Source organism: Curcuma longa, chromosome 16 (assembly GCF_044706935.1).
Source record: "Curcuma longa cultivar G26 ecotype Majalengka, Jawa Barat chromosome 16, ITB_CL_G26_1.1, whole genome shotgun sequence".
In the NCBI taxonomy this organism is placed as follows: domain Eukaryota; kingdom Viridiplantae; phylum Streptophyta; class Magnoliopsida; order Zingiberales; family Zingiberaceae; genus Curcuma; species Curcuma longa.
Window position 1 is genome coordinate 12,435,389 of NC_133876.1, and position 11,573 is coordinate 12,446,961.

The following is an 11,573-nucleotide window of genomic DNA, read 5'->3' on the forward strand; positions in this document are numbered from 1 at the left end:
ACAAGGACATGTTCTAAGAATGTGAGACTAAGGTGCGGGAAATGCACAGAGTGCACGACAAAGACTCCTCTCACTCTTCCAAGTAGGTATAAAAGAGTGCCCGTATAGACGAGCACAAATATACAATTTTAATTTCTACTAGCTAGGCACTTCATTGACTCCTTTGCTTCTCGATGGCTGACTTGATCGTCGGAGGGATTTTGCTCAAAGTTCACCTTGACCTCCCTTCTAATTTTGTCAAGTGGTTACAAGATCTTTGCTTCTCCGTCACTATCGATCTTCATCGGAGTCAAACATACCCTCGGTGATCATATCTCTACGCCTTAGGCTGGCAATAGATACCCTCTGGTTCTGGTTGCTCGACTTGATGGCGGCTTAGTCACTTGCCAACCCAATTAACTATCAACGTAATAAGAAAGCACCTGACTCAAGGTGACTTGACCCTAACCAATCTAGTCAGTCCATCTCTTGATCTCAACCGGATCAATTTTATATATAGTTAAACACATTCTCAAGAGTTCTTATCAAGCCGAATATCAAATTCATTCACGAACATATTATTTATTTATAATTTAGAGTGACTTCTTCTAAAATGTTTGCCATTACATATCTATTTCTCACAAATCTAACAAACAGAGAAATCACTTCTCCTGCTGAGTTCAAATTATAGGCATTAGCATCAGTTCAGAAGAGGGCTACCTTCCTTGATGAGCACGAAGATGTCGCCCCCATCGCCTCTCGAGATCCTGAGCTCCTCATCCAGGTAGGTGGTGAGCAGCCAGGACTCTGCATTGGTGTTGTTGATGGGTATCCTAAGTGGAGGTTGCCTAGAGATGGTCTTTGCAACTGAAGATGCTGCACCTTGCAGGGAATTTATGATGCCCTTAAACGGAGATAGATCGATGTTGTGACCCAGGAACTCCACCTTGTCAGGAATGACGATGTCATCAGTTAGCTGTGGGGTTCCCACAATGCCTTCTTCGAACTTGATCTAGAAAGCAGCAAGCTCACTCAACAAGCTAAATGTTTATAGCTCCTTAATGGTAATTCAATGTCTAGATAGCTAAATGTTTATAGTTCCTTGTTCAGACAAAATGGAAATCAGAATGTTTAGATAGCAAAATTGTTTTGCAATTTAAAGGAATCGATGAAGATGATCGTTTGATAAACATAAGGATCAGCAGGTTGAAGAATAATTCTCATAGACAACAAATTACAATAACATTTCTAGATGTGCAAAACGCTGAACTAGGAATCTAGTTAGAAGCTCCACTTCGAACTAATAAAGTAGTAACAAAGTTCTCATTTCATTATGTACTCCTAACTCTTTGGTAGATCTCTTAGCTGTAAATCATTGGGTAGAAACTAGAAACTAGAAAGGTTTACTAGCACACCAAGTGGGATACAAGTTCTTCAGCCACCTATCAAAATACCATCTTGTTGCCTGAATTTTTTTTTTCATTAACCTCTTGGAATCAGCTAAAGGGATAGGTTACTTTATCAAGGCAGAATTAAGCTGAGATATTGTGTGGTAGAACAAAAATTGAACGAAGAATATCAAGATTTCCCCAAATCTAAAGTTGCATCCATTCATGAATGATGAATCAATAGATTGTAGAACATGGAAACTATCATTTAGGACGTGCAAGATGATACAAGTTTAGGAACTCAAACAAAAAATGAATGAGAATATCAAGATTTTCCCAAATCTGAAGTTGCATCCGTTCATGAATGCTGAATCAATAGATTGCAGAAACTATCATTTAGGGCATCCAAGATGATGCAAGGAGTTGTAGGGACTAGCATACCTGCACTCTCTTTGGACTCCGAACTTCAAATTTGGCGTTGGTGGTGAGTGAAGTGAAAGACAGAGGCCCTGCAAACTTCACAGAGTTCACCGCCGTAAGGCTCTCTGAATCGATGGTCTGAGATATCTCATCCACCTTCACCAGCTGCGGCAACCTCCAGGATCCCAAAAGTGGAAACAATTGCGAGGACGAAGTATAACTGCCTCGGAACTCAAACGATTTAGCCTATCAAGAAACGGGCTTTTGCTAAAAGGGATTCTTCGAAATGGAACGAGATCGAATCTTACGCGAGGATCCACTTGCCGTTGAGGAGGGAGAGGACATCATTGGGGGCGGGGATAGGGTTCTTGACCTCGAGGTCGGAAATGAGCTCCAGGATCTCCGCCGTCGTCTCGCTCGACGCCTTCAATCCTCTGTCAGTGCCGGAGAGCAGATCGATCAGTTTCCTCTTAAGCTCTGCCGTCTCGTCCGGCTCCGCCACCTCCAGCACCGCGACCCCGGCGCCCTCCGACCCCTCTACGCCGCCCTCCTCACCCCACTCGCCGTCGTCTTCGTAAGCCCGGGTGGGGAACGGGGCGGGGGAGGAGAGATAGCTGTTGCCTCCGTCCGCTCGTCAACATGGGGGAGGAATCGAGGACGGGGAACGAAAGGGCAACTGCTGATAGTCGGCCGAGCCGGGAAGCGGAGGAGAGAGCCGCCAGAGGAGCCTTGACGGCCAAGGAATTCCAAGAGGCGACGGCACCGGCCATGGAGAAGCGCCGCTAAGTGCCAAGCGCTGAGCTTCCGATCTCGCTCGACGAGGAAGACGAGGGTTTTGCACAGCTGCGAAGTGGGCTGTCGCCCGGCTACATTTATACTACTCTGAGCAATCCAACCAGCCAGTGCCGTGTCGACACGTGGACGTTAGTCTCTATCAATTGGGTGGATCTGAAAGACCATAGTAGGAAACTTCTAGAACCTTCTTTTTTGGTATATATTGTTTTATAATTAAAAATGGAAATAATCCTTTTTATTAAATCTTAAATTTTAAGCCCTACCTAAACGAGAGAAGTTTCTATAAACTTGTATTATAAGTTTGTGAGATTGCTATAATGCGCGACAAATCCGTGCGCGACTCCTCTGACTCAATGCTGTTGTCGCCGCCCTCGCCGCGCTATCTGACCGCCGCCTCGGCCGCGATCGACACGCCACTTACCGGTGCTTCGGTCGGCGCCTGATTCTGGTCGGATAGTGGCTGAGAATCTAACGAATTTGGTCGGAAACAGTCGTCCCCCACTGCGTGGCCATTGTCGACGGCGATCGAGCCAGATTTTGGTTGAATCGCAGTCGGAGACCGATCGAGGAGATCCTTCCTCGGCTGGTCTTCCGGCAGCGATTCGGTCGGAATCCGAGCCTGATCGTCGTCGACAGTGGCTGCGTCATTTCCGGCCAAATCGCAGTCGGATTTCTGCCAAATTGCGATCGGAGACTGGCCGAGGACAGGGACGGATCCAGAAATTAGAGGTGGACTGTGCTGACTTTAGGTATGAAAAAGATGAGTAGAAATTAGAGGTGGACTGTGCTGACTTTAGGTATGAAAAAGATGAGTTAAACATCCAAATAAAATGACCAAAGAAAGAACCCATTAATTTTTCTTTGATACCAAATTATAAACTACAAATATGTATCTTTTTTTAAAAAATTAAATTAAAGTCCAAAATAGCTCAACCTTATTTAATTTTTTTAAAATTAGATTATAACCCAAAAAAAATCCAGATTCATCTATGCCATGAGAGAGGATCGAACACTCGACCTCATGTTTACTGCAGCCATGCTCTAGCCAACAGGGCAACCAACTCCTTTTGAAAAATTTAATAATGAAAAATTATTATAAGATTAACAGGGCTGGGCTACAGCCTAGGATAGCCCCTACTTAAATCCGTCTCTGGCCGAGGAAGGACAGAAATGGCGCTGCCATTGCCGACCCTATTTCCGGTTGAATTCCATCGGATTCCGCGCTACTATCCGATCGCAATCCGATGTCGGACGGAGCGCAGAGCGAGTGGCGTCGATTGCGCCGAGGGCGGCGACGCGGTGGTGGGTCACGAGTATCGCATACGGATCGCGAATTCCTCGTCGCACAACGTAGCCTTTCTCTTAAAAATAAATAATTTTAATAAAATATTTTTTTTTTTTTTTTTTTTTGCATTCCAACTCCCTCGTGCTCGATCACTATTCACTGTACCGAAGTTTCGCTACCGGCACGATGCTTTTACAAGTCACTGACTGGTTCGGCCGGATCCGATTGCACATGGTTTCATGTGGGCAACACGTGGATCACAAATCGGATTCGGAGCTACGTGTTTAGATCCGAATCAACGGGCCCACAAGAGGAGGGCCCTGCGTTACGGACAAGTCAGAAGAAAGGTACGCGTTAGGGTGTGCTCCGTGGGTATCAGGCCACCGACACGCCGATGGAGTTTACTTTTTAGAAAATACTGATAATTTGCGGGTACTTTCGTCTTTTCAAGATCCGCATATGCACGGCCACCGGAGTTTATAAAACAAGGAACTCGAGACGGTTCTCGCCGGCGATGATGGCGATGGATCCTTTTAGGTTCGTCTTCTAAGCGTGTTCGTTGTCTTCATCGAACTTCCGGCGGGGCTTATCCGGTCCTAAGCTTCTAAAATCGGAGGGGGAAAGAGTTTTCTTTTTCTTTTTCTTTTGTGTCGATTGTGTTTTCTGCGATTGGGTAGGTGGCGATGAGGAAGGGCCGCGCGCAGGTGGAGAATCGGACAAAGACGGCGGAGAGAGCTTGGGAAGCGGTGGAGATGAGGTTCCGCGGCGTTCGGAAGCGGCTCTGGGGCCGTTTCGCGGCGGAGATTCGTGACCCCTTGAAGAAGACGCGGATCTGGCTCGGCACCTTCGACTCCGCCGAGGACGCCGCTCGCGCCTACGACGCTGCCGCTGTCGCCCTCCGAGGGCCCAAGGCCAGAACGTACTTCCCCTTACAGCCCTCGTCTTTCCCAACTCAGAACCCTTCACAGACCGCTCAGAAGCTGACATCTAGGAGCCAAAGCAGCACCGTGGAGTCCGCCAGCGGTCCAAGGCTGCCTTGTTCTTCGGTGCCGATCCGTCTGCGGCAGCCAGTGCAGAGGCGGAAGGTCAATCCTCCGGCGCCCCCGCGTCCGCTATATGGCGACGATGACTGCCACAGCGACTGCGGATCCTCTTCCTCCGTCGTCGATGACGACGACATCATCATTCCTTCCTGGCGGCAGCCATTGCCGTTTGATCTTAACCTTCCGTATCCAGATGATGATTTCCAGGACACGGTTCTCCGCCTCTAATGGACGTCTGTAGACCGAGAGAAGAGAACAAAATCGGAAAAAAAGTGGTTTCCTCCTTGTCTCCTGAGTTCTTCTGACTTCTCCAATGAATACTACGATCTATATGTACAGGGTTGAATTGGAGCTTTGAAAGGTAACTATAGGTAAAATTTCTGGATTGGATTGGATTGTTAAGAACAAAACTGAGGTTTCTCTTGGTTCTGTTGCCATTTTCCTTTTGTTCACTGTGCGAACAAATCTCTACTCACTTTGTCAAAATGGAAAAGGAAAGAAATTCAAGAAGTATCAAGCTTGGAATGCTCAAAGTTCTACCTTTTTCTTGTTTGTTCCCTGCAGTATAGCAGGACCTGTTGATGAACATTTCATGTCAAGCCATAAGAACTTACCATGATAAATAGTTATTTGATAACAGTCCTTTTCAATACATGGACTTGGATCTGCTTCTATTTTGTGGTCTATGGGTGAATCTTTTCTACTTAAATTCTTTGTTGTGCAGAGAGTTCTTCTTTTGTTACAATTTCGGCAGAAGATTCTTCAATGCTTTAATGTAATAGTAAATAATTGCAATTCAATTACTGTTTCTTAGTATAGTGTTTACATATTCAAGGTAGTGATCTCTTGGACTGTGCTAAAGCTAATGTTTGCATTATTTAGCTAATCTTTCAGCTATTTAAGTTTTTGAAAGTCAGTTACCTGCAGGTTTTTCTTCTCTAATCTCTACTTGTTGCTCTCTTTTTCCTTTACCAATTTTGAAATTTGTGTGAAATGACTGTTTTTAACATTATGGTAGGCCACATTTAAGCTTTTATACAGTATCTTCTACAGCTTGTCTTCCTAATATTCTTAGTGTGAATTTACATTGATCTTGACAGTGTATGTAATACTCAGTGTATTTTCAACTCTATGGTTCACTAGAAATATTCTGTATGTAATGCTTTAACTTTTTTAATTTCATTACCTTTCTTTCAACTAAGTAGGGGAATTCAAATCCTATAGATAACTTGTTTGATACATCTCTGATATTGATTAACAATTCATTTTATTTTTAATGTTTGCATCACAATATGCTTAACTCCACACAGTAAATATTTAATGTACCTCTGATGCCACTGTTCTATAACTTAACCTTGCTCTTTCTCCCTTTTAAATAGAAGTCCTTTGCTTTGTGCAAAACTGAAGATTTAACTCAAGCTTGGAAATTAAGCACAGTTGATTTTTGTACCAAAATCATATCTGGATTTCATTTTCGATCTGTATCAAATGTTTATTTATTGTATTTCCATCTCAGTTATTTCCTAACCTTTGTATTTTCTGAAGACAGTAGCAAAGGAAGCACTCCTACAATGGCTCTTAAATTGCAGGCATGTGAAGACTTTGTATTACAAGTTCTTTTTTCTTACCAACAAGAGAAAGCAACCCTCAACTTTAGCAATTTGTGAAGCAAAGTTAATGCAGTGGTTAGACCAAACTATTGTTTAGTGATATGGTGGGTCGAAAAGCACCGATTCTGGGATTGCATTTGAAGCATATAGTTGACATTTGTGATCCATCTGATTCGGTTTGGTGGGGCAACATTGAGAGGCAAGTCCTCAAGCATGCAAGTGAAGGCATTTCCCCCTCTTTTTGTTGTGTTGTTTAACTTTTACTTTGGCTTTTAGGCATCTGATGTTGTGTGATTTAGAATATTTGAGATTGTGATTTAGATGGCATTAATTCCATGTTCTTGATCCTCAACTTGCTTATGGAATGTTTGACTTGCAATTAAGAATGTGGCTGTAGGTTTTTTCTTTCTTGTGTTCATACTCGAAGAAAGTTAAGAGTTGTGTTGGATTGTGTTTGAGTTCAAGAAATAGATGGAAAATTGGATTGTAGTTGAAGGGGAAGTTTCATTAGCACCATCATTTGTGAGTTTTTTTTTTATTTGGATATTTTTTGCCCTAATGAATTCTAATTATGTATTATAGAAAAGTAAAACATGTCTAGTAATGCAAAAAAAGGCTTGCACAATCATCTATTTCATTTCCCCCCCTTTATTGACCTCATAAATAACCATGAAACACAACTCATGCACAGTTGCCCAAATAAGGACTAGAGGATGGAGGATTCAGTACATACCAAGTTGTTTACTAGGAACCATAACAAGGTTCATAGCCGAGAAGGCATACCTCCGGCGACGACGAGTGTTTCTCCGGTGATGTAGGCCGAGTCATCTGATGCAAGAAAGGCAGCAGCGGATGCCATGTCTTCTGTAGTTCCAAGCCTCTTCAGCAGTGTTTGATCCTCGATAGGTTTTCTCTGCATTTAAGCAAAGGTAGCTGCTTATCATCTACGGAAAATGAGAGACGAACTGATCGAAACCGCGGTAATGGCTTAGTTAGATCCAAAGCACAATACAACAAAAGAACTTCAGAGTTAGAGATGCATGATAATCGCAAGAGCTCTTAAACAAAAGAAGAGAACAAGTACAAGAGCATCATTGGTCGTGATGGCTGCAGCAAAATGTGTAGGGACGAATCCAGGAGCTATACAGTTGACGCGGGTATCCGGGCTCATCTCGGAAGCAAGGGCCTACAAGAAATTTAGATAACTGTCATATGATTTATCAGAGCACAGGCAACCCAGAAGAGATCACAAACTACTATCACTACGAACCAACATACGAAAATGATAGTCGGAGTTATAGGCTCATGAAAAATATAGCCGGAAGTATCGATATCGTTCAGATACATGAAGAATATAAATGTGCACTAAAATACCTGAATTGTTAAGTTTGTGAATAACTTATTTAGCCAACTTCCAGACCAGTAAATTATTCATCTACAAGGATTCTAAATCACTAAACATGAACAAGTAGTAAAACCAACCACCAATCTCCACAAACTCCAGCTCTGCTACTCTCCTTGGTGAAACACTACCATGTGAACTTCACCACTGCGAATGCTATGAGAGTTTCATTGTATGTGAACTTCGCGGACACATGTTACCGCATATGAGCTCTACCTCATGGAAACTTGGTCGCCATTTGGGCCACCGTGCATGAGGTCTGCTCATGCAAGCTCTTGAAGCATATGTATTAGATACATGAAATAATCAGTGTCTTGCACTGCGATATGGACAACAAAAGAACATAAGGCCACATTGACTCAAGTCCAAGTGTCATGGAACATTCAGCGTGTAATATTTTTGGTGTTGATGTTTGAGCAAATGAAGATACAGGATTTGATACTAACTGTGCGAGGATATCAATAAGTTCCGGAGAAGCTCCATAACAGGAATAGAGAAAATTCATCAATAATGTGAAATTGCATAATCTATGAAATGTCCTATCAATGTACCATGGCATTTAGAGAATATATAGTCCATATGAGATAACACTAAGAAAGAGAAGTACTTTAGTGAGTCCAAGAAGGGCAGTCTTCGTAACACCATACATGGCCATGGAAGCCGTTGGGTGGTAACCTGCAATTGAAGATATAAGGATAACAGAAGATCCCTTCTGCAAGTAAGATGCAGCAGCCTGAAAGAGGAACAAAGTTAATATACGCAACAAGACTAAGGAACTAACGAAGTGAAACCAGAACAACATGCAAACTACCTGGAGGATAAGGATTGAAGACTTCACATTGATCTCCCAAAGTTTATCTAGAACTGATTCTTTGGTATCCAATATACCATCAACTGATGGATTAACAGCAGCATTTGACACAACTATATCTATGCGGCCATATTTCTACAAGAAAGTCAGATATAACATCTGTCAGATGTGTATCAAAAACTAATGCTAAACAAGAGGAAAGTATGTCCCTGAGCAGAAGACTTAATGAATAAAGAGAAAATAAACAAAACCTCAACAACCACCAAACTGGTATATTAATACAAGGCAAGGAATATTATTAGCAGAATGTGTAAAATTGGCATTGTACTCATTTGGTCTCTCAAATCCAAGTGATCCATTCAAGTATGCAATTTAATGAATGCCTTCGTTCCCATCAACTCATAACAAGATAGACCAAAAAAAAATGAATGAAAGATATGTTCTTTTTTTCTTTGTGTCAAAAAGTAACAACTGAACCAGCATCTGAATCTCAGAAATACTTCTCTTTCAAACTGCATCTATGAGGACACCTAAACCATCAAATCGGCATACAGAAACAAATCTAACTTGCCAAGAAAAACAGGTGTACTAAATTTAACATGCACCAGACAAACAAAGCAAAAAAATTCAGTCTGAGTTAATATTTCTTAAATACTTTGTTACTTGAACATATATTTGTTTGAGATCCTTCAAGCGGAATTCACCAGCAAAGTGATGGAAGAACACTCATCAAGCGTTACAAAACAAAAACTGGAAGTTGATTTCGTCTATCCAAAAATCCAGCTCACTTGTTAATTCACCAACCCAAATCCTCATAGATCGAAAGAAAGGTACTTCCTTTCGCAGCACATCCACTCCAAAATCACATTTTTAACAGGAACATCATTCTTTAATCAAGTAAAGGAGCGCTCACCTGGACGGTCTTCTCCACGAGATCCTTCCGGTGCTGAGGATTCGACACATGACAAACCGCCCCTAACACCTCAACTCCCTTCGACCGTAGCTTCTCCACCGCCTCATCGACATTATTCTGTTCTCCCACGAGAAAGCACCAATCAATCGATTATAGAAAAAAACAGAAGAAGGGCGAAGCGAACCTTCTTCCGGGAGGAGATGACGACGGAAGCGCCCTGAGAGACCCAGCCGCTCGGCGATGGCGAAGCCGATCCCTTGGGTGGAGGCCGTGACGATCGCGACCTTGCCCTCCAATCTCCTCATCTCGTTCTCGTCGTCGTTTCGAGAAAACCAAAGCGGCGATTTATTTAAGGGAGAAGCATTTTTTCTATTTTCACCAAGAAGTTAGAAATTTACAGTTTAGTCTCTAACATTTATAAAATCATTCTTTTGGGGCCTAAATGTCATACCATTTTAAATTTGGATAAAAATCAAGATGACTATTTTTAAAAAAATAGTCAAAAGGAGCATCCCAAATTTATTTTTAATCAAAAGGATATCTCATCTCATATTTTACCTATATATTTACCTAAATATCTTTTATTTTATATTATTCAATATTATTATCTTCCGTCTAAATCTTGAATTGATCAGACATATTGTAATAGTTATGATTTCGTAATTGTTATAATGTGAATAAAAATTCATATTATAACAACTATAATTTTATAGTTATTACAACGTGAATTTAAGATTGAATTCACATTATAACAGTTATAGTTTCAGTTGTTACAATGAATTCAGATCAATTTAAAAATTAAGATTTAAAATTTAAGCAAGTGATAATAACATTAAAGAATATTTAGATAATTATATACAATTGAACAATAAAGAACATCTTTTTAATTAAAAAAATGTATTTTTTTTCCAACAAACTAATAATACAAGCACAAGAGATACAAAATGTAGTTTATAAAGAGATGAGGTGTAAAATGCAAAAGTTAAATTAGGAAACAAATTGAAAAAAAAATTCTCATGCAAAACACGTCATACCGCTTTTGTTGCTACCTAAACAATGATGGTCAACGGATATGGGTCCCAGAGGGAGCTTGTCATGCTATACATTGCCATGGGTGGGTAAAATTGGGGGTAAATTTAGAGATTAAATTAGGAATAATTGACAAATTTTGGAAACATTAATTTGTTTTCCTTTTAATTTTTTTTTCATTCTATATCTCTTATGTTTTCTTAATTAAAACTGACTTACTTGATTTTCTATTTAAAAATATTAAATATTAAATATCCTTCTCCACCGTTGAAGAGAACACAATCCTCACCTTTATTGTAGACCTATCCACGGGTTGGATCCTAATCGAATTGGACCTGTAATCGGATCAACATGATAGTCGATCATGTGTTTGCTAAGCCTAACCCGTAATCGGCCAAGTCATGGACCTAATTAACCGCCAAACTAAGGGTATCTCCAATGAGGATATTTGATGAAGATATTTGAATTGGAGGGGATATTTGTGAAAGCATTAGAAATCAGATAAAAAATTTTATCCAATTTATTATTATTATATTATAATTAATTTTATTTAAATATTATATTATATTTTAATTATTATATTATAAGTAATTTTATTTAAATATAAATTAATTAAATGACAGTGCCACCTATAAATATTTAATTGATGAGATATTTAATTATGATATTTGGAAGTGAGATATTTAATAGGTGGGACCCATAAATATTTGATTTGTGGTATATTTCATTGAAAGTTGGGATATTTAAGGAAAGAAATATTTGATTGATGATGTGGATGTGAGGACCATAAATATTTGAAAAAAATATTTAGTATCATAGATGCCCTAATGAGGTTTTTTTTATGGTTGTTGTTATAGATGAATATTTATTTAAAAAAGTTTCGTCGCCAAGACTTAAA

The 11,573-nt window shown here is 40.4% G+C and overlaps 1 protein-coding gene and 2 pseudogenes across 1 annotated transcript; 1 reads left to right on the top strand and 2 right to left on the bottom strand.

The window, feature by feature from the left end:
- Positions 1 to 593: 593 nt before the first annotated feature.
- Positions 594 to 2,559, bottom strand: LOC141847858 (putative plastid-lipid-associated protein 2, chloroplastic; annotated as a pseudogene).
- A 1,826-nt stretch (positions 2,560 to 4,385) lies between these two features.
- Positions 4,386 to 5,521, top strand: LOC141847894 (ethylene-responsive transcription factor 3-like). The gene is made up of 2 exons (XM_074735999.1): positions 4,386 to 4,404; positions 4,545 to 5,521. Exon 2 carries the CDS (start codon positions 4,551 to 4,553, stop codon positions 5,136 to 5,138), a length of 588 nt encoding a protein of 195 aa, XP_074592100.1. The 5' UTR covers positions 4,386 to 4,404; positions 4,545 to 4,550; the 3' UTR covers positions 5,139 to 5,521.
- Positions 5,522 to 7,167: 1,646 nt separating this feature from the next.
- LOC141847895 (short-chain dehydrogenase/reductase SDRA-like) lies at positions 7,168 to 9,951 on the bottom strand (annotated as a pseudogene).
- Between the last annotated feature and the right edge of the window lie 1,622 nt (positions 9,952 to 11,573).